The sequence below is a fragment of the Elephas maximus genome, chromosome 12, assembly GCF_024166365.1.
Source record: "Elephas maximus indicus isolate mEleMax1 chromosome 12, mEleMax1 primary haplotype, whole genome shotgun sequence".
NCBI classification, from domain to species: Eukaryota; Metazoa; Chordata; class Mammalia; order Proboscidea; family Elephantidae; genus Elephas; species Elephas maximus.
In genome coordinates, this window is record NC_064830.1 from 10,423,481 (window position 1) to 10,447,582 (window position 24,102).

At 40.6% G+C, this 24,102-nt stretch overlaps 1 protein-coding gene across 4 annotated transcripts in view; it reads right to left on the reverse strand.

Annotated features, from left to right (window-relative positions):
• The window catches only part of MYT1L (myelin transcription factor 1 like), a 529,823-nt gene that overhangs the window by 67,501 nt on the left and 438,220 nt on the right, over positions 1 to 24,102 (reverse strand). For all 4 annotated transcript variants that reach the window (XM_049902577.1, XM_049902576.1, XM_049902575.1 and 1 more), the window contains exon 18: positions 2,180 to 2,242. In XM_049902577.1, coding sequence (XP_049758534.1) covers positions 2,180 to 2,242 — 63 coding nt within the window. The remainder of the gene's footprint in view (positions 1 to 2,179; positions 2,243 to 24,102) is intronic.

Below are 24,102 nucleotides of genomic sequence, written 5' to 3' on the forward strand. Positions count from 1 at the left end.
AGTAGAACTGCCCCATAGAGTTTCCAAGGAGCGCCTGGAGGATTTGAACTGCCAACCTCTTGGTTAGCAGCCGTAGCACTTAACCACTACGCCCCCAGGGTTTCTGACTTCACCTTATATGGGTTTAATTCAGGAATGTTCTTGTCCCTAACTTGGCTTGGACTTGTTCATCATAACTGAATATGACATGGAAATTCCTGTATATGACTACAAGATTAGATTCACTTCTGTGAAGTCAATGAATGTACCAAAAGTTCCTTTCAATTCACTTCTAAAATAGGGCCTGGGATAAAATAGGCATTCATAAAATACTTACTGAACGTCAAATTAAAAAACAAAACAAACTCATTGCCCTAAAGTCGATGTCAACTCACAGTGACCCTATTGGATAGAGTAGAACTGCCCCATAGGGTTCAAAAGAGTGGCAGTGAATTTGAACTGCCGATCTTTTGGTTGGCAGCCGTAGCTCTTAACCACTATGCCACCAGGGTTTCTGAATGTCAAATGGCACAGATCATTTAAAATCCCATATGAGTGAATTACTATGCTATATTTTTTTTTATTTTAGACACACTTTTCTTTTTGGGGGTGACAGTGCCTGAATTTGTAAGATTAAGCATTTCCAGAGAGCTCAGTTTTGGTAATCCCTGTTTATAATAACTGTACAGCTTTGTGGCTCAAATCTTTTTTTTTTAATTGTACTTTAGATGACGGTTTACAGAACAAACTAGTTTCTCATTAAACAGTTAGTACACATATCATTTTATGACATTGGTTAACAACCCCACGACATGTCAATGCTCTCCTTTCTCGACCTTGGGTTCCCTGTTACCAGCTTTCTTGTCCCCTCCTGCCTTCTAGTCCCTGACCCTGGGCTGTTGTGTCCCTTTCGTCTTGTTTTGTTTCATGGGTCTGTCTAATCTTTGGCTGAAGGGTGAACCTCAGGAGTGACTTCATTACCGAGCTAAAAGGGTGTCCGTGGGTCATACTCTTGGGCTTTCTCCAGTCTCAGTCAGGCCAGTAAGCCTGGTGTTTTTTTGTGAGTTAGAATTTTGTTCTACATTTTTCTCCAGCTTTGTCCGGGACCCTCTATTGTGATCCCTGTCAGAGCAGTCGGTGGTGGTAGCTGAGCATCATCTAGTTGTACTGGACTCAGTCTGGCAGAGGCTGTGATAGATGTGGTCCTTTAGTCCTTTGTACTAATCTTTCCCTTCTATCTTTAGTTTTCTTCATTCTCTCTTGCTCCCAAAGGGGTAAGACCAGTGGAGTATCTTAAATGGCTGCTCACAGGCTTTTAAGACCCTAGACGCTACTCACCAAACTAGAATGTAGAACATTTTCTTTATAAACTATGTTATGCCAATTGAGCTAGATGTTCCCTGAGACCATGGTCCCCACAGCTCTCAGCCCAGCAATTCAGTCCCTCAAGGAGTTTGGATGTGTCTACGGAGCTTCCATGACCTTGCCTTGTACAAGTTGTGCTGGCTTCCCCAATATTGTGTACTGTTTTACCCTTCACCAAAGTTACCACTTATCTATTGTCTATTAAGTGTTTTTCCATCCCCGCCCTTCCCCTCCCTCATAGCCATCAAAGATTGTCTCTTTTTGTGTGTAAACCTTTTCATGAGTTTTTACAGTAGTGGTCTCATACAATATTTGTCCTTTTGTGATTGACTTATTTCACTCAGCATAATGCCCTCCAGATTCATCCATGTTATGAGATGCTTTCCAGATTCATCATTGTTCTTTATCTGTGGCTCAAATTTTAATATTTAAGAGATAAGCTCTCAATGGTACTAGAATGTTTACCTCAGTGACTATTCTCAGGAATCTTATACTAGAGATGATTTTTTTTCCCTTTACTCTTTCAATTTAGAGTTACTACTGAATGATTTCAGAAATGTTTCTTGCAGATGGGGCCACTTGTACTACAAGAGAGATGTCACAAAGGGAGCTGTTTGGGATTGGGGTAATAAAAGCCTGTTTTCTAAGTAAGGCCTGATTAGAATGGCTCTGCCGTGTGGTTCTAAGGATCTCTAGATCTTTAATTTTACCAGTGAGGTCAAACTAAGCATGCTCCAAAGTCTGAAACCTGAACAATGTTCCTGTGTGTAGATAGTGCTGTTATTTAAATAAGAAAGAACGGTTTTGAAGAGAAGAGAGAAGTGTCTCTACATACCTTCGATGAGAAGCATAATTGCCAGTAATATGTCCAGAGCCATCACAACCAGGGGTGGGGCACCTACAATTAAAAATGTAAATTGGGTAATTTACTCGAAAGAAATAAAATTCCCCAAACAATTAACTTCTTTACTTATCCAAAAAGTAAACTGTACTGTTCAGCCTCTCTGCCTAAAAGAACCTGAACCGAGCTGGAACCTCCCCAGCTCAGTTTGCCATGGAATCGTGTTCATTAATCACAACTACCAGATACAAACCTTCTTCCTTCTAAAAGCAAGGCCACCTTCCAGAAGGATCATGAATTTCGGAGACTGCTTGGGATTCAGTAGTCTCTAGAGAAGATAGCATTCTTTGTCCCTAGGCTATTTATTTTAGAATCTCTATTCCCTCCAAATATCCCATGTTTGTCTTCTCTTACTGTTACTTTAATGAGTGCCCAGTTATAATGGGACTTTTTGTCACACCAAAACAATATGAGGTACAACTGATACATTGAGAGACATATATAGTGGTCTGTGAGAGTGGTCCTAGCCTGAACTTGATACACTAGTGTTATAAAGGGATTCCATCATACTGACTTTTCAGAAACTTGATTAACTTGGTTAACTCTAGGCTCCAAAATATATAGCAACCCATATCCTAACTGTGGGAATGAAAGAACAATAATCTTAAATTCTCTCAGGCTGTGTCTGAGCCCTTAGGCACGTTTGATTTACCTTAGGATCTTTGTTACTTTTAACTGACTGGAGTAGAAGACTGGAAATTTCTCTTGATTAACCAGGGCAGGTCAGTGAAAATACCCAGAATAGTATATGTGTGAACACCTGTCTATGGAACTCCACCTGGTTTCTGAACTACTACATTGCCATTGCGCTAATGGGAAAAACTTACCCAAAATAATTTTATAAGTATTGCCCTCCATATTAACTTCTTAAATATGCCATCACATGAATGATCAGAGAGTACTACAAAGATATTTTCCCTTTAAACTATTTCACTTGCATTTAAACCCATCATGATTGTAAAAGTTAAGGGCAAATGTTAATTAAAACAAACTCTTCTTTCTTTCCATTAAATTTGTAACTCTCACAAAATAACAAGGAGTAGTAAGCATTATTTTTAATAGTAAAACCCAAATCATGCCCATTCCTCCATCCTCATTTAATAAATTCTTATCAAGGACAAAAATGACACATTTTTACTTATCTAATAAACATACACTACTTCTGAAAGATTTCCATTTGCTTTCTACTGAGAAAGTCACCCTTGCAATTGAAAATTGAGAGCAGGCCAGCACAATTTCTTACAGATTGGGATTCTCAAGATAAGATGAGAGGGTCAATGAGTGGAATGGAAACTAGAGTGAAACTGGACTAATTTCAAGTGTATGAATGTCATATTTTGACACTTGGGATATGTAAACAATCTTTGGATATTTAGAAATTTTCTAATTCTCTTCTAGTCCTAAGAAAGGGAACCTAGTTCTAGAGCTCACATTATAGAAATTGGCATTTGCCATATAGTATTAAAAGATTAAGTTACAGCCCCGGCTGTAAGGGGACAAAAAATATAATTAAGTGAAAAGGCAGTAGACACAGAGTTGTTGTGCCTCTATCAATGCCCTTGAAGTATAAGGGGAATCCGGACTTTTAAGGTTGTCTAGGACAGAGAAACAATGAGATATTTTAAATGGCATCTATATATTTAAAACAGCAATCCAAATCTGATCTCTGACTCGATTTTTGTTAAAGTAGCAGCTGTCTATATACACTTGCAAAAAAAGTTTCATCTTAAGACTGTCTTCCATCAATTGCTGTCATTATTTTATAAATAATAACTTATATCACTGAATTTAACTAAGTGCTCTTCCAAATGACACCTCACACGGATGACCCACAGTCCCAGAAGGCTCATGTAGGGGGAGAAACTGGAAAGTGATAAAAATGGCTCTATTTTAAGAGAAGCTAAACTTCATGCAAGTTTCCATTTGGAGAATTTACCAAGAAACAGAAAAGTTTCCTACCGGCCAATAATTTATATTTGGCATTACTTTTTTCTCAAAACAAAACAAAACCTTATTTATTTAAAATCTATTCATTTTAATATGATTGGAAATTTTTTCATGTCTTTTTTTTTTTTGGGAGGGGGGGAGAAGGTTTACATACTCTGCTCAAATTTAAAGTGAGGTGTTGTAACCAAAATAATACAAATGAAAATCAGACTTTACTACCTATTAAAAAAAAGAAAGGTTTTCAGAGTCGTTTTTATTGTGCCATTTACAAATGCATTTATTTTGGTCATCAGAGTTATTTAAAATGTCCTTTATCACCATCCAATATCTTTATATATGTGTATAATGTCCTTTTTCACTTAACACACACACACATATATATATATATGACTTACTTTCAGAGGTTTCACTGTGTTGGGAAAGAAAAAAACATTAGCGGAAAGAGGGCTTTCTTCCCTAAAAGGTTTGTTTTTAAGAATTTCTAGGGTTTCAAGTTAGGAGGACGGGGTTTGAACTCCGGATCTGCCACTTGCCAACTATGTGAATTTGGGAAAATTGTTTAAGGTCACCAAGCTTTACACCCCTCACCTGGGGCTGAAACCCTGGTGTCATCTATGTTCTGAGGACGGGAATGTTAAAAGGCCCAGAAAAAGCTTGCGCTGGGCTCGGGCCCTAGTAGCTGCTACTTCCCTTCATTTTGTTGTTACAGTTTGGGGCTTAAACAAAATAGCCCAGGGCTGCAGTTAGCATTCTTAATTCTCACTGGTAGGTGTGGAGTTTTGAGTACAGGTTTAGAAGTACCTACCGCATTTTATTGTTAGCTTCCCCCTCCAAAAAATACCAACTCGGGCTTTCATGAAAGTGGTAATTTGGCTTTCTCATCTTTAGGTGGTGCTTCTGGACCACATAGACAGCCCAGAAATATTTTTCAACTATTCTTTGTTTGAACATGGCTAGGTATTCATTTTTATGTTACTGTTCAAGATTTTAAGGTTTTTTTTTTCAAATTCTTAGATTTACATACAAATTTCCTAGCTTTAAGAAACCTCAACATTCAAAAATACGGTTTTCTGAAGTAGATGAATGAGGAAGTGATCATTCATCTAACAAAAGGAGGCTTTGCCTCTCCAGTGGAGTCAAGTCCAGGATCCTTGGTAATGAAAGCCATGTAAAATCGATTTACAAAAATTCGATTTGCGTCTCCCCATCGAAGACTGCATCTTTTCTATAAAGGGAGGCCCGTGTGGGATAATCAAAATCCCCTGTGGATAAAATCAGACTGTGACATGTGCTGCACAGCTTGGGTTTTGAAATGGCAGAAGAGACTGAGTAAGTTTCCATGGAAACTGCCCCCACAACTCCCTTTAAAGAAAGCACAGGCTCATAGCCCTGAAGTCCTCAGGCTGTCATAGGGGAGGAATGCTGTTTTAAGGGCACCACTAACTTAACGGTTCTCCTTGCTTTCTAGTAGTTCTCAGGGACAGCACTGAGTCTATGTCAAGTCCCTATGGTTAAGGACATAATGCTTCATTAAAGAAAACACTTCCTTTATATGTATATTTCCTCTTTTCCACTCCAAAGGCACTATTGGTAAAAAAAAAAAAAAAAAAAAAAAAACACTTGGAGAAAGCAAATGATGAATAAATTATTTCAAAATCTATACTTGCTGCCTCATGGATATTTTCAAGACAAAAATATTTCTGCTCCCTGATCCTATCACCTTATCTTTGCTCTTGTCTCGGTTTTGGAATTAAAACAATATCAACAGAAAGTAATTTTTGGTAGCATATATTACTGTATGGCTTGAAAAGTTGGCCTTATACAGATATTTAAGAATGGCCATGGAAAAACCCATAATAAAACATTTTAAACAGTGTTTATGTTATGGGTGGAAACCCTGGTGGCCTAGTGGTTAAGAGCTACGGCTGCTAACCAAAAGGTCAGAGGTTCAAATCCACGAGGCACTCTTTGGAAATCCCCTATAGGGTCACTTGTTGCTAAAAGCAACAAGTTTTAAGTTACGGGTGACATGCAGAATTCAGGCAAAATCTAAAAAAAAAAAAAAAAATCTAAAAAAAATATCAAGATCACTCACAAACTTTTAGTATTCTGATTTCATGAAAGCAGCCCTGTTGAACTAGGAACAACTTCTGTTTCTGCTGCTTTTGTAGATCTAAGACATCAAAGAAATCTCTAAGCCTGAACATCACCAAGTCCCTTTGTGCTCATTGTTTTCCTTTTATTTTTCATCATCAAAAGAACATGCTATTTGAATATTAATGCTATTCTTTCTAAGTGTGTAGACATTTCATTTTAAATGGTACTAAATGTTTCTCCAAAGCTATATGGGACTCATCAGTACCACACTTACACGGAGGTCATAAGACACATCTCCTAACATTTAAAAAGGGTATCGTATCTGTGCATTAAAATACATAATCATAAATCTTATGATTTTGCATTTGTACACATCACAAAGATGCAGTAGCAGGTAAGCCCAGTTCTCAAGTTTGAATCTGAGTTGTCCTTCAGAAGCCAAAAAAACCTGTAAAAAACAAACGAACAAAAAAACCTTTGCCGTCGAGTCAATTCTGACTCATAGGGACCCTAAAGGACAGAGTAGAACTGCCCCATAGGGTTTCCAAGGAGCACCTGGTGGATTTGAACTGCCGACCTTCTGGATAGCAGCTTTAGCTCTAAACCGCTATGCCACCAGGGTTTCCCTCCGAAGCCATAGGACCTATTAATATCTTGTTTTCTGAAACTGGGTGGTGGAAACGGAAACTGTTAAATCTACTCGCTGAGTTTGTACTATCGTATAATTATTCATAACAATGTCTTTAAAGTGCATTCTCCATGTGCCATCATTCCACCCTCTCCTTCAAAGGGACATATTATGACGATTAACAAATACAGTGACATAAAGTAAGACAGTTAAAATATGACGTTCTCTTCACGATGGGACTGTCCTTTAGTTAGGTGAAGGTACACATTAAAGAACATTCTACTAAGTATTAGGTGATTAAATAAGCGAACCCACTTCATGTCAATTCCATTAGTGACATGAGTCAGTAAACTCCTTGAGAAGTCCAAGACAGAGCCAACATTTACAAAAATTTGCTCTCTAGGGATCAGCATAAGCTGCCAGTGGATATGGAAACCCTGGTGACGTAGTGGTTAAGAGCTATGGCCAATGGAAATAATGTGGGATAAACACGGAGAGCCAGCTAAGCTCAACCTCTCTCTTACTATATGTCTGGAGAGTAAGCCCACACTGATGGCTAAAAGGACAGTTTACCGTCAGAGTGTAGAGCCCTAAGGGTCATTTTCATGAAATGTCTAACTCAACGTCTGGACTGAGACATGCCAGCTAGGTGAGACTGAGCTAATTAAATGTCCAGTCTATTTCCCCCAAAATCAATTTATAGGAAAAAAAGCATGATCTGTCATCTTCATATTTATTTTTAAAAATCTTATTAATAAAGGTTAAAATAACTATATCTGTTATTAATTGTCTGTGTAGCTGACCTAATCTAGTTGAATCAGTCCTAAAAGGTTGACTTTCAAACAGGTCCTGAGCTTAGTAGCTAAAATATACAGAAAAATTACCCAACTAAACATTTGGAAACATAATAAAATATCACACTGAAAAACTTTGAGTTCTTTGAAGAACTTCATGGAAAACTCCTGCAATGGTGTCATTTTTTGGTTATTTGTTTCATGGCAAATCAATCAGGAACTTAAGAAGTAAAACACAAAACTTGACAGAATATAGTATTTTTCTTAATACTTTCAATTTCAAGAAAAAAAATTACAAAAATGTAAAATTAGGCCATGTATATAGTAGCAAAAGAGATTTGAAAATTGGAATGATTCAAGCCTTTGCCCCACTTATATAGAAATCTCAATTCAATTTCCCCCTAAGATCCTAACAATATATTTCTAATTTGATTATTTTTGTCATATAAATGGGAAATAATGAAGAAATGCAGGGAAGTGCAAAATAAAGATATTTTAAAATGGAGAAATTATGTATACTCATTCTTACAGACACTTTTGCAATTTTCTTCAAAAAAGAAACTAGATCACTAATAAGGAATATACACTGCTTCTCCCCAATTAAAAAAAATATATATATATATATATAAAACCTGAAATTTAAGGGAAAAAAACTTTTAAAATCACTTTTTCATGTAAGATACTCAATAATTTTTTTTTGACATTCAATATTAAGTATGCATGTTTTGAGCTTTATCCCACTCTAAAGAAAAAAAAAAAAAATCCACAGTATCCCATATCGGGATACGACACTTTGCAAATCTCCCTTTTACTGTCTTTCCACTCAGGAGGAGCCTCCCCTGCCTTCTTCCCTCCACACACAAACCTCAGCCACTCACTGACCAGTTCTCTTCTCACCCTGCGTTTCCAAGGTCTAACAGGGAAAGATACGGCAGACACTCGTATGTATATAAAAATAGCAGCTAACACAAGAGTACTGAAAACAAGATCTGAAGTCTTGGGAATAAAGTGCTAGAGATAGAATTTGGGTTCTGTGAAGTGCAGGTTTGGGGAGTGGGTGGCAGAGCTGGGCACCACCAATATTACACCATTTAACAAGCCATCAGGTAAGTCTAGCTCCGAACTCCCCACTTCCGGCTGAATGCTTCCCGCATTCTGAGGCCCCGCTCCTCTTGTGAGCATGCTCACACCAATCCTGTTCTCCCTGGGGAAGGATTTATGGATTTACGTTCTTTATTAAGCCCTGACACACTTCTTTGAGCTTCTCCCGTTCTGCTTTTTCCCTTGGGAGTCAAGTGAGGGGGCTTCTGAAATGTAATATTTAGTATACTCCAGTTGTATGAAAACCTATATATTTAAAAATGCAAAATATACTCATTGGTGTGAGCAGAACTTAGATGGAAGACTACCCTCCACAAAACATCTTTTTCTTTTGGCTCCAAGCACTTTTAAATTGCACTCAAAAATAAACAAACATAAGTAAACAGCATTTTAAAATTACCCCTAACATGATTTTAAAAACTTCTTGTTGATTCGGGTAACGTTTTGGAATAGGTTAGGCCTCAGGTTACTTTATTAGCATGTCACCATGCAGGTAAAAGTCCAAAGTGTTGGTTATAGAGACTCTTGGTTGCCAGAGGAACTGTGCGGTTAAGGGAGCAATAGCTGAAAATAATAGACTTCCTGGGTGGCACAAACCTTTAAGTGCTTGGCTGCTAACTGAAAGGTTGTTGGTTTGAGTCCACCCAAAGGTGCCTTGCAAGAAAGGCCTGGCAATCTTCTTGAAAACCTGTGGAGCGTGGTTCTACTCTGACATACATGGATTCACCATGACTTGGAGTCTACTCGATGGCATCTTTTTTTTTTTTTTGATGAAATTATGCAGCAATTTGATGGTTGGAGGAGCTTTATTAGTTCCACGATGCCCCAAAAGTGTTCTAGCCAGACCATACGTCACATTCTGTAAAGTTCATTTGGAAGGTCCACTTATCGTACAATCCTTTGATCAGCAGGGATATTTAGGAGTAGGCTTACATTTCGACTTAGAGGATAACACGCCTGCCATCAGCATTGGGTTTATTCTTTAACACAGGCTGTTTGAAGTCCCACCCTTCTGCCCTTTCCACTGGTTCTGGTGGTCCCCATCACTCCCTCGTCACGGTGTCTTAGGAGGGACTATACTGCATTGGCTTTGCCTTCCAATAATAGATGATAAGGATTTGGGGATAACTGGACCCCAGATAGAACCAATGAAGAGTCTCATCCTGCACCAGGGTTCATTTCCTACGGAACCTTTCAAGCTGTGGGGCTGGCTCTTTGGGGAAATACAACGGGGGCTGCTACAGCAGCTTTATTATTCATGCTGCATGCAGTTTGTTTTTTTTTTTAGTCATGCAGCCTATAAATCCTAAATTATAAGTCATCTGCATTAATAATGCTACCCTCATTGTCCAGGGGGTAGAAGCCTAACTTGGACCCCTTCGTTGCCAACACTGTGAACTGCTGCCCCGCTGAATGGCATCCCAGATACATCCAGCAAACAGGCTCCTGTCCAGTGTGGCAGCACGTACCTAGCACATCCTGACGTCCCATTCATTTAACGGGATGTGTCCATAGGAAACTGCTGCCAGAGCACATGCACGTCCCAGCAGCAGTGAAGGCAGCTAAACAAGAAGCTGGGACAGCTGGAGTCAGTATTGGAATTGGACTCGAAGGACCCATGCAAAAAAAAAAATACAAAAGGTGACTAGTGCAGCTGACTCAAGGCAACAGAAACCACCATTCCTAATCTCTTGTCCTTAATTTGACAAGTGAATTACATTACGGGGCCTTTGAGCATTCAACAGTAACTCTCATAATGCAGGTGGGGGCTTCGAAGTTGACATGCAAAGAGATCTTTTACCAGGCTCGACTTTGGGGCTCTCGGGGCGAAAAAGAAGTACTCACCTTTAGTTGATTAAATTGAACTCTAAGGCAGGTAATATCATTTATATGTAGTAAAAGACAAAATGTGAAAGGATTTTATGCATGTCATCGTAGGGATTGCTTTCGGCCCATGGGAACAGGATTGAGATGTCTACGAATGAGTGCCTCTAGTTTATTCTTAAAACAATCATTAGATGGTCCAGAAATGTTTTCACAAACGTTCTTTGCCTCTAAGAATGGAAAAGCATTTGTGACCATATCCAATTGGCCTTTAATGGTAAGTAGTCAAACATCGAACGATGAGTTGTTTGTTGTTGAAGTTTATTGATTTGGATGGGGCCAGGAGGGGGGAGGGGGAAGAGGATTCTTAGCAGGGACTGTTGGTTTAACAATGCCAATTTTCTCACCACCATGAACCAATTGGATTGCACTTGAGACAGAGACCAGCCAATCTATCACAACCACAATGACTCCTCTCACTGCTACCACTACTTCTACTGACAGGCATGCACACACACATTTATACTTCAAGCTCCGAAAGGCAAAAAGGGAGATGTTAGGTGTGGCTACACAAATCCATACAGTTCAGACATTGTTTTTCAAGCCTGGAAACACTGAGGCCCAGAGTAATTAAAAGACTCATTCCGGTGGGTCAGACACAGACAGAAGTGTAAGCATATAATGGAAATTCTGCGTGGCTGGTGACTTTTCAGGTTACAAAAGCCCGTGGTGACGCAACCATATTCAGTTCCATTTCCCTGTCCACGGATGGTTTAAAACTACTTTTAAGTTAAATGAAGAAAGGAGGTTTATATAAGGGAAAAGCAGTTTCGTTTCTTGAAGCTTACACATTTCAACGAGCTTTAGGAGAGGTAGGCTTTCTAGGATAGAAGAAGGAAGAATTCTAGAGTCATTTGCAAATTTGTAGTCAGAAGAGAGTTGCTACAAATTTTCCCTTTTAGCCTATTTGTTGTTTCTATCCTTAATTTTTTTTTTTTGACTTTTATTTCTCTTGTCTACTTTTTCTATGTTTGTCAGGTTTGTGGATCTTCTATTTTTCAGATCCTCTATTTTGTCTCGTGGAGAAAGCATTTTGTAACTAATTTGGAGAAACAGAATCCACACTCCATTTTGCAACCTGTGGAATCCTGGAATTCTCCATCATTTCTTCTTCTTTGGGTCACTTTATAAGTTCTCTCTCTCTTTTCCCCAAAACCTGACACCTGTCCCTATCTTCTTGCTTATATCTGTCTGGTTTTTAAGCATTTTTTTTTTCAGTTTATTTTCTCCTCTTGTAGTCCCTCATTTAGGATAAGGAATTCTAGCTCGTCTTTCTTAAGGGATCTGCCTTTACACCCAGTTACACATCTTTGTGTGTGTGTGATGTGTGTGTGTGTGTGGTGTGTGTGTGTGAAATTTACAAATAATTTCACAGACTCTTAGTTTTGGAAGATGTTTTAGAAATCAATTAATGAAATATACTTATTTTATGGTCAAGGAAAATAGGTTAAGTAACTTGTTTAGGGTCATACAAGGTGTGACAAAGCTGGGGTTAGAATGAAAATCTCTCGTTTTCTATTGCTTTTTTACTTGACTGAACACTTTTAAAATATCCCCCTGCTATCGATAATTCCCAGCAAGTTCATGGATCTATGGTACCATCTATCTCTTACCTTCAGTACATTTTCATTTACTTTAAAAGCATAAGAGTTCATTAGTTTCTCTGTTCACAATCATTATTATTATTTTTTATTCATGTAGTCTTTCCAGTGTCTTATAAAAGTGGAGAATGAAGGAGATAGTAAGGAGAGTGAAATAAAATTTCTTTAGACTTTTCTGTCAAGGATACAGGCATAAGGGCTTTCTAAAAATCAGATTGTCCACTGATTTTCAATATTTCCATTTGGTTACCAGAAAGGCAAGTAAGGCAGCAGAAACAGAAGAGTCAGATGGTTTTAGGGATGTGTTGATCCTGTATGATTGTTCTAGAATCAGTAAAATATGTTCCACTGAGATAAAAGACAAGGATGAACCAGAGAGCATTCCGGGGGAAGGAGAAAAGTAAGGAGAGAGGTGAGTAAAGAAGGTGGGAGGGGAAAAAAGAAGAGAGACCAGGAGAAGGTAGGCAGAGTTGAGAGAAAGCTACCGCAGGCTCATTTACAAACAGCCCCATAAACTTTGGAGACTCCTGTATCCAACATGGTCCTCACAGTGATCAGATTATGCAGGCTTTCGGGAACGTGGAGGATGCTGACAGGCACTTGATTTCCTCAGCCCAAGGCAGAACCCTGGTGGTTTGAGCCCCAATAAAGACTGTGCTTGTTCTTTGGGGCTCAATGCCACTACTTTTTCTGATTGGAGAGAAAAAGGTGGATTGTTTCCTTGAAGAGCCCACAACTTTGTATGAGAAGTCTTAACTAAAGATAATGAATTCTGGAGATCCAAGTATGGAATATGTTCTTTTGCCAGCTAGGTTTGATGTGGGAACACTGTGGTGGTCACTTCCATTTTTTATTTCCAATGGTCATTGAAATTATAAGCAAATGATACATAAAAGCATGCTAAATCAACTTTGGACATCTGCTAGATGAGTAAGAAATCTCTGCCATCTGGGATTTATTTAAAGAATAATTAGGGGAAATAGACTTAATGAAATAGAGAAAGATATGCTTAAAGCACGCGCACACACACACACACACACACGCTCAAGCTGTGATAAAATAAATGGATAAGAAAGACTGAAGTCAGATATGACAGTCCCCAAATCCCGATACTCATTTAGAAAGCCTTTATTCATATGACTAGATTGTAGAACAACTCCAGCAATGCTAAAACAAAAACAAAAAACTCCATCTTAAATGTTCTCAGTTTTGTGTCCCAACAACTAAGAGTGATAGAAACAGCATATTCCAAGAGTGGCCAGGGCAGTAAAAAGAATTTAAACCATGTCATTTGAGGGAGAAAAAAAAAATTCAAAACATTTAAGGATATTTAGTTTGGAGAAGAGAAGGCTCAAGGGAAACAAAACCATTGCCCAACAGTATCTGAAAGGCCTTTATGGAGGGGGAAACTTGTTCAGTGTATTTATAAGGGGTTGGGGGACCACTTGCAGGACGAAGAAAGAATGGACTCTCCTGGGAAGTTGTGAACTCTCTACCACTGGAGGTGTTCAAGAATAAATTAGATGAAAACTAAGAAGCATGGGGGATACCACAGTGGGGGGCAGGTTTTGTGCCTGCCGATGACATTATAACTCTCCCAGGTCTGAGGTTTCCAGGTTTTGTCCAAAGCCTGGGATATCCTGAAGGGAAGCAGGAAGTGCCCATCCCTGCAGCCTCTGGAAAAATCATGACGCTTCTTAAGGGAACTCAAGGGGAGCTCCTCTACCTCCTCAGGTGTTTTAATACTTGAGAGAGGGTGACTCTTTTTGTGGGCGCCTTCCTCCAAGGTGTGGAGAGAAAAGCCCCTTGCAGGATGAGGCAGGTCCAGGCCTTCTGGAAACCCCTGCCTCAGTAGACACATGCTCTCACCTGAGTCTTTGGCATCATCTTCACTATTTCCTTGAGTGACGAATCCCACTCTGAAAGTTGTACTGGTCTTCACTCTAAATCTCCCTCTGTGATCTTGCCTGCCCCTCTCAGCGAACTTCAGGATGTCTGAATTTCTTGGTTTTCCTTTATGCCAGGATGTTTTGTGCCTCAGCACCTTTGTCACCCTGATCTCTTACTCTTTCAAAGATGAACCTCGTCCATGTAAGTTTTCCTGACCACTCCTCTCTGGGGACACTGGACTCTCTCCTTTTTCTGCCTGCAGTATTCTCTCCTGATTTCCAGCCTAGCATGTACAACCTGATGCGCTCGGCCACACTTACGTTTCTGTTCTACTCATCTAAAATGCAGGCTCCTTGAGGACAGGGGCGTGTTGTGATGGCCAGAACCTGGCACCATCGCTCATGCTAAGGGGATGCTCGTGGAACAAGTGAACATAGGGTGTTTATGGTTTCTTCCTTACAACCCAGACCTCAGCAGCTACTTCATGGAGCGGTCATTACACTCGCTCTTCAATTTACTTCTTTGAATCTGTTATAGATTAGCGAATTATGTAGCTAAGATTTATAAATCTGGTGAAAAGGAAGAGGAGATGGGTGATTTATTGAATGGACAGGACATTGAGGCACCCATTTTGGCTTCTCAGAGGCCTGCTGTAAACTTCCTTCTCAGGTCTCAGCTGGGTTTCAGCTAGCTCAGGTTCTTGTTTAGCTGTGTCCTAGGTAGTTGAGATTTTACTCCATTTAAAGAAAGCTTTAGCTTCCTTTCTGGCATGAGTTGAATTTTCCTCTCATTAGGTTTCTACCATCAGCAGCTACAGTTCAGAGGCCACTGTCGTATGGGCCCCAGGGTGCTGCTCCTTGCCAGGCCACTCTTAGGCAGGAGGCAGGAGTGAAGGACATTCTCCGTGCCTCCTCTGTGGGTGTTAGCATGTTAACCAGCTAGACTGTTGCATTTGACGTGACTGGACACAGCTCTGGGTGTGTCCCCAGGGAACTGGGTTTTGAGAATTTCCTAGGGATCTTTGTGGGAAGTGCTGGGTTGGGAGCAGGAGTATTCAATACTGGCTTGGGGGAAGGTGTTAGCAAGGTGAAATCTGTCAGTAAGATGGAGCACAGCACCCACTTGCTCCTGCCAAGCGGCTCCTCTCCCCCACACCTGCTGGGAAATTGGAGCTTTGATGCTGGGGTGCAAAGGAATGCAGTAAAACAAACAAACAAACAAACAACATTGGCTTACGAAGCATACAACACAGAATAAGACACTGAACCTTTCTGAGCTGTAATTTTTGCATTTGTAAAACAGGGAGAATAGTGCGCACCAGCACTCCTAGGATCCTTTTAGGAGTAAAGAACTAAAGTATGCTCCATGCCAGCTTTTTCTTTCTCTTTTTTAATTGGCAGTCTAGTTTACAACTCTCCTAGATTTCTAGAGGCGGTTGAGCTTCTAGTTTTAGCCCATTATGCATTGGCATATGTGACTGTGTTGTTGTTGCTGCTGGCTGCCTTCGTTTTGGCCCCCTGCTCGTGGGGACCCCATCATGCACAACAGGATCAGACCACTGTAGGGTTTTCACTGGCTGATTTTTTTTGAAAGTAGATCGCCAGGCTTTTCTTCCTAGTCTGTTTTAGTCTGGAAGCTTCCCTGAAATCTGTTCAGCATCACAGCAACATGTAACCCTCCATGACAGACCCATGGTGGCCGCAAATGAGGTGCATTTACTGGGAATTGAATCAAGGTCTCGGCATGGGAGGTGAGGATTCTACATTGGACTACTGCACCAGAGCTCAGTTAAATTCCACTGGGGTAATGAAACTAGCTGAGCGCTGTGTTGTGATATTTCATACCAGTAGTCAACATTTTTTGAATGCCTACTATTCCAGGCATTTAATTGGCCTAAACAGTTAGTCACTGCATGCTTAAAATGTCTTACTAGTTAACATTCTAACTGCTTTATGTGTGTTACCTCACTGACTCTTCACAACAGTCCAGTGAGGTAGATTCTACTGCCCTGGCCCCTAGTTTACAGATGAAGCAGGCACAGAGATGTTAGGTAACTTACCCAAGGCAATGGGTGGCAAAACTGGGATTTGAATCCAAACTGCCTAGCTCTATCACCAGTGTGGTTAGCCACCATGTTTTAATACTTCTGCTAGGACTATATTTATGAGAACATCTGTAGCACATACAGAGCACAGAGCACAAAAGGACACTTATGGAAACTAAATAGCTTGGAGTCAACAGCCAGGAGAGGGCAGACTGGGATGCCGCAATGGGGAGAAGGGCTGAGATCACTGGAAAGAAATGGAATAAACATAGGTGAGGTTCAAGACTTTTAACATATCCAACAAGGAGAAAATCTTTCTTATTTTGTAAATAAGAAAGATTATTTAAAATCGTGGTGGGAAGAAAGGAAGAGTCAGGTCAATGAGAAGTTGTAAAGGGACAAGGAATGAGAAGGCATCACAGAAAAATCTAGACCATTTCTCTAGGCTCCCTTCTCTGGTTATACAGGACAATGGCAGTCAACAGGGACCTGCAGAGGGACAGCCCTGTACAGAGCAGGTACAGAACAAGATGCAGTAAAGAAAAGTGTCCCCATCCCAATGAACAAGAGTCACTGAATACAGAAGAGGGAAGGTGCAGGATACAGACTCCTCTGACCAAGACCTTGGGTAAAGTTATTCATGAAGCATTGACATCAGTAGGTAGTGAGATTCTGAAGCGTGCCTTGGGGAAGCCATACACAACCACCCAGCGTATCTGTACTTTCCCGAGGCTGCTTTGCCTGGACTCCCAATATCCTCAGTGCCTGAAATGTATGTTCCTTTGCTTCCTCCTATCTGTTGGATGTCCCATTAGCGGAGGTTTGGTTCATATGTCTGTCAGGCTTTCCTAAACTAATATTCATCAGTTTCAGGCAAAAGGATATTGCAGTCTGGTTGGGGGAATTAAAGAATATATTATGAAGAGAAAACAGTAAAAAAAAAAAAAGAAGCCAATGAATGACAGATACTACAACAGTGGTTCTGACAACCAAGGCCACGAGAGCTCAGAGTCGGGAGGAATCCTTGGTTTTTGTTACTAGTTACCCTTGAGAGCAAGGATTTATGTTTCATATTGCCCTGCCTGTAATTCCTGCTCAATCCCAGGACGCTGCATGGCATCTGCGTGCAATAAAAGCTTGGTGATTAAATGTAGGTATGCTCATTAATTCAAATATGTAGATTCAGGTCATGGTTATCACATTACCATCATTCTATTAGTTACTGTCTATTAAATTGTGCACTGAAGAATGTCCCAGGTAAAAGAACAAACTATAGAATCTGCTGGCTGTTGAAAATGTAAATATCAACAATGCCTATTTTGCTTTGGAAACCCTGGTGGCGTAGTGGTTAAGTACTATGGCTGCTAACCAAAAGATCAGCAGTTCGAATCCTCCAGGTGCTCCTTGGAAACTCTATGGGGCAGCTCTACTCTGTCCTATAGGGTTGCTATGAGTCGGAATTGACTTGACAGCAGTGGGTTTTTGGGTATCTTGCTTTAGTGTACCTTTCACAGAAAGCTAATTTGGGCTCTCATTTTAAGAAAGTCATTTTAAAATGTGGCTGTCTCAGTGTGTATTTTAATAGAAACTTCACTTGTCTAACCCAAAAATGTGTTTCTTAAGGAAAAGAATCACACTTTAACCCTTTTGCCCTTGGTGGTTCATATAGCGACCATGGACTTTTTTAGCCTCTAGGGTTTATTGGGAAGCTGCTGACAGTGTGTGCTGCAAGGCAGGGCATTTTTGATTGTTTGAAACCAAAGAAAGGGGTGCATGCTGCAAATTACTGTTTTTACAGGGTATTGTATGAGATGTCTGAGTTTCTGGTAGGAAAAATACAAATTTTGAAAGTTTTTGTTACACATATGTACTAACAGACCCCTGTGGGGACTTTGGGGTATAATCAGTGGTACTTTATATGGACCAGTAAACACTTAGGGTAGGTTTGTAGGAGGAGGTAAGAAAAAAAAAAATCTATAATACCTATCAAAAATTCAGACAACTCAGTCATTCATCATGCTTCCATGAATGAAAACGTATAATATCAACAAAAAAATTCAAAGCAGAAAATAACTGGGTCACAAAAGGGTTGAAAATGATTTTTGTTAGGTAAGCTATTAAGGAATAAAAGGAATAATTTTCTGGAAAAAGGAAGGACAAAGCCCTTCCTAATCAGGAAGCATTTTAGAGGACAAGAAGCCTGCAGTAATTTTAAACTTGCCTATCTTATTAACGGTTGCTTGGAACAAGCCTTTGGGGCTACAGCCTTTCCATCAGAAGGCAGGGCAGGTGTTACTTGTCCTGGGACGCAGCTCTTTGAAGGTTTGCAGGGGTGAGAAGAACCTTCTGTACTCATTTACCCTGTAGCACTAGTTAGGCCTGCTCTGGGACTAGGAGGAGGTGGAATGAGAGTGAGTTGCTATGGCGACACTGGTTGTGATGTTCCCCGTCTTCCCTCAGTTATCCCCGGGGGTGCAGGCTGGTTCTATAACTTGCAGAAAATAAGGCTGGTTATTAGCTGTTGAGCAGCTGGGAGCTGAGCTGGGAGAGCTGCCATGAGACTCTTCAAGCTGGCCTAGTTTAAGTTGGGTGGGGTGGAGGCGAGGGTACTACCCTGAGGGTCAGAGCTTGGGGGTTCAGTGTAATCTGTCTCTTGCCCAGCAGCTAACAATGCAAACCTGGAGCCCAGGAACCTTGTGGATGCATACAAGCCTTCACAGTGCTTCTACTGAATCGTTAGCTATCAGAAACTAGTGAACCAAGAGAACCCTCAAGCCAGGCCTGCCTGTTGGCATGGGGTCCACCAGGGGAGATTCTAAGATACATTTGTACAAAGCTCAGCTGGCATTTCTGATGCCTGAAAATACAGATCAAAATCATGTGCTTGCTGTAATTCCCCTGTCTACATGCCAGTATGCCTCTACCATTGCTGTAATTCCCCTGTCTACATGCCAGTATGCCTCTACCATTGCTGTAATTCCCCTGTCTACATGCCAGTATGCCTCTACCAAAGCCAAGCATGAAGCCCTGGGGTTTTGTGGTATGACACTGTAATACAGCTGCCCTGGGCATTTCCTCTTAAAAATAGGGTCCGATGGAGGATGGTGAGGCCTCCTGGGAACAGCACTGAGTTGAAGTGAGTCATCAGATCTGATATCTAAATTCAGCCCTCTCACTAGCTAGCCGAGTTACTTTAGGCACATTACTTAACCCTCCTGTGCTACGGCGCGTGTGTGTTGTCTCTGTAACAAGGATGAGACTATGTCACTTCTGTGTCTCACGGGCTCAAAGAAGATGAACACTAGCTTAAGGGGAAAACATTCTGCTCTACCACTCTACTACCGTCGAGTCAATTCTGACTCACAACGACCCTGTAGGACAGAGTAGAACTACCCCATAGCGTTTCCAAGGAGCGCCTGGTGGATTTGAACTGCTGACCTTTTGGTTAGCAGCCGTAGCTCTTAACCACTATGCTACCAGGGCTTCCTTCTGCTCTGCAGATGCATGGAATAATGATGGAACAGTCCATGCTTCCCGCCATCATTCATTTCTGTCTTCTCTGCATTCTATAGCGGTTACCTACAATCAGGAGCCCTGGTGGCGTAGTGGTTAAGAGCTCAGCTGCTAACCAAAAGGTGGCCGTTCAAATCCACCAGCTGCTCCTTGGAAACCCTATGGGACCGTTCTACTCTGTCCTCTAGGGTCGCTATGAGTCACAATTGATTCAACGGGCAACAGGTTTTTATTTTTTTACTTACAGTGTACCAGGCCTAGAATTAGGCATTTAAATGCTAACTCATTCAAATTAGTCCTCATCTTTGGCTTAGAAGGTGGCTATTATTATCCCAGTTTTAGAAATAAAAAGTCTGAGGTTCAAGAAAGTCAAGTAGTAGCCCAGGCTCCCTAGCTAGTAAGTGGCCAAAGCAGGGTTTAAACCAGTTTGTTCAAATCTGAAGCCTGTGTTTGCCCCATTAGAAGATCACATATAAAGAAAATAATATGTAAGCTTTTCACTGCTTATATAAAAAAAAGAGCTATTCACCTAATAAGCTCTTTAGGTTTAAAACACATTGAAAATAAACTTCATCCTTTGAGTCATAGAATTGGTGATCTGAAGGGTTGATCAGTTAATGTCACTCATTCTTTCAAGGCTACAGAGGGGACTATTATTTTCTACTTATTGCATGATGTCTTATAGTCTTACAGTGACTCATGGATATACTGATTCTCAGTTATAAGACTTTTTTCACTGAGGTCATTCGTTGAAATTATTTCATGGTCCAGAGAAGACTGGCTACTCTGCCAGCAACATCAAATGTACCAAAGGTGTGGTGAATTTTGGGAAGTCATCAATGTGCTTTGTCATTTCAAGCCAATAGGAAGGCTTAGTCCTGGTCTTTTAGCCTGCTTGCTGCTTGAGGACTTGTCTTCTCCTGGTATTCTCAGACCTCAACTCAGTCTCTCCCCTATGTAGATTATGGAAAGGTCATGGAAGATTCTTCATGCCCCTCAGATTCTCCCAAGGAGCTCGGTGGCACAATGGTTAAGCTCTGGCTGCTAATTGAAAGTTGGTGGTTTGAATCCACCCATCCCTTCCTTGGGAGAAAGACCTGGTGATCTGCTCACTTGAAAATTAGAGCCTAGAAAACCCTGTGGGGCAGTTCTACTCTGTCTCATGGGGTTGCTAGGACTGAAAATTGACTTGAGGACACCTAACAACCAAAAACAACAAGATTCTCCCAGGGGGTAACAGTTGTGCTTGATTGTCAAAGACACACACACACACATACGGGTGACCTAACAGGAAAACATGGCAGTTCCCCTGCCCTTGCTGTGGTGATAGGGGAGGTTGTGGAGGGTCTACTATGCTTGAAGCTTACAGAAATATCCCAAAAGCTTGCCTTACCACCTGTGTGTCCCTCTGCAGCTGTTCGCTTTGGTCCAGACAAAACCTCCATTTTAGAACATGACGGAGGGGTTTCTTCTTCAAGGGCTAGGGCACCCGTATTGCCTTGTGTGTTAGACAAAACCGGGTCAAGTGAAATCCTTGGTGAACTCTGAGCCATTCTGTTCTATGCAGAATTCTGAAAGGGGTATTTTACTTGATTTATGGGGTTTTTTTTTGTTTGTTTGTTGATGTAGTTTATCGTAAAAAAAAAATCAAACCCATTGCCATTTAGTCAATTCCAACTCATAGCGACCCTATAGGATAGAGCAGAACTGCCCCATAGGATTTCCAAGGAGCGGCTGGTGGATTAGAACTGCTGACCCTTAGGTTAGCAGCCAAATGCTTAACTACTGCGCCTCCAGGGCTCCAATTTATCATAGCCCACGGCAAATTATAAATGTCAATCTATACTTTTTTCTCCTCTAGTTAGGGAAGATTGCATTGAAATCTTGTCTTTGTGAAAAGCAGCTCTGAAACTTTAATTGAAGTACAATACTTGTTAAAGTCACAAGTCTCTCAAGGCACAGTTACGTTGACTTAATTTCTTGTTCGTGAAAATAGTTTCCAATGTGTGGAATCCCGTTCCCTCAAGCCAGTTACCTGGTTTTCTGATGGTCACCCCCCCGCCCCCGCCACCTTCCTGCCTTTGTTCACCCTGCCCTCTGTTGTAGCTATTTGTTGGTGAAAAGACACATTAGATATTTTGGGTGCATCACAATGTCTCCACAAAAGGACAAACCAGGGGAGAGGAATGAATACTATAGAGACCTCACAGATGTGGAGTTGTTGAGTAATGACACGGACTATTAATTAATACCACATTCCTTCCTGGTGTCTGGAATCTGTTCACTTGTTTCCCAAAGTGCATAATTAAACCTCAGAAAAAAAATTATTATTCTGATGAATTGAAATTAAAATGACTTAAGTATCTATGTTGAAACCTCCACTCTTCTCAGGAAATCCAAAGGCCATCCACTTAAGATGACACAGAAATCCAGGTGTGCTCAAACACATGTCTTCATGAGAGCTAAAGGAAAGGATGCTGGACTAGGGTGCCAAAATGTTTTACTACTAAGTTGCTTTGCGATTCCAGGAAAGTCACTCAACATCTCTGTTCCCGTGTAATGAGAGAAATGATCACTCCTCTTTTTGCTGCGCTCATATCACGATGTATGGAGTTCCTGGGTGGTGCAAACAGTTAATGTGCTCAGCTGCTAACTGAAAGGTTGGAGGTTCGAGTCCACCCAGAGGTGTCACAGAAGAAACGCCTGGCAATATACTTCTGAAAAAATCAGCCATTGAAAACCCTGCGGAGCACAGTTCTGCTCCGACACACATGAGTCATAATCGACTTGATGACAATTGTCTTTTTTTCAATCGCAATGCATGTACCCCTTTTCTCTGCCACCTCCACCTCTGTGGAGTCCTAGACATGTTCTCCTTTGAGTCCCTCAAAAGTCGTGTGACATCGAGGGGCAGATATTATTGTCATTTTCTACACAAGAAAACTGAGATTCAGAAAGTTTAACTAACTTGCCCAGTGTCACATAGCTAGAAAATGTAAAAGATCTGAATTGAGGTTGTCTGGTTCTAAATCCCATGTCTCTCTTTCTCTACCACACCGGGAGTGCAAACACCTGGCCCGGCAACATCACTAGGCCATAGGACCCTGAAGGAAGTTTGCCTGATTTCTCATCTCTATCTTCAACATCTGATACAAGGCCTGGCACAAAGTGAATGCTTAAATAAATATTGCTGAATGAATTGGTTTTGCAAATTAAATACTAAACGGACATTTTGAAATAACTTAAGTGCTAGCAAGAAGATACTGCTAATGTGTAAAAGAGAGCTGTAGATTTAAACAAAGATTGTTGCTACTGACAGTAGGAAGTTAACATCAAAGCCTTCCAGAAACTGAAATTAAGGTCACCCCTGAGACAAGCAAATGGGTCTTGAATGAGGTATCGTATTTGTAGGAAGAGTGCAGCCCCACACAATGTAGACTGTGGTGTTTCAGCCATCAAGGTGATGTTGGTACGAGCTCCTGAAGGTATAACTAGCATGCAACTAAGAAAGTTGAAACCGAATCTGTGTATAATAGGCTGTCTGAAGAAGTAAGGGGTCTGGTCTGGCTTAGACTGATAAAAGATGGTAAATAAAAAAAAGGAAGAATTTCTCAATGACTCCAATACTGTCTAGAAGGGTGTTCTGGTCCACAATAATCTATAAAAATATTTTTAAAAATTCCTCTATTATGTTCTAATCTGAAAATGAATGTCATCTGAAAAAGGCAAAAGAACAGAAGAAGGAAGTCAGGGTAGTTTGAAAAATAAAGAAATGACAGAGAATAAGATGATCAAAATATGCCAATTGGGAAAAGCCTTTAGAATTTGGAAAGTGGGGAGAAGAGAGTGAAATTAGTAAATGTGGGTTTGATCTGATGTGACTTCAATGGGCTGATGGACATTTTTATTTGATGATTTTAAACCTGCTTTGCAAGTCTGATACAAGCATTTTAAAATTGTACCACATCAGACAAGAGAGAGAACAACACATATTAGGAAAATGGAATCCTTTGAAATATTTTGATCTTGGTTGTTGGAATTTCAAATATAAGAAGTTTCATTTCATTCATTACTGTGATTGGGTTAAATTTTAGGTTGAGATCTTGACTGTCTTTGTCCTTTTTTTTCTCTGTTCTCCCCCATGTACCCCCCCCACCCATCATTCTTATTCTACACTAAAAATCTCCCACTTATACTCCTTTGGCCCTATCAGGTGTTCATGGTTTGGTCCTTGCCTCTCTGTCTTGTCTCAGGCCTCATTCTTTTATTTAACAAGTGTTTAAACAGCATATATTGGGTGCCAGGTACTATTCTGAGCACTTTACGGATATTAACTCATTGAATCTTTACAAGGACCT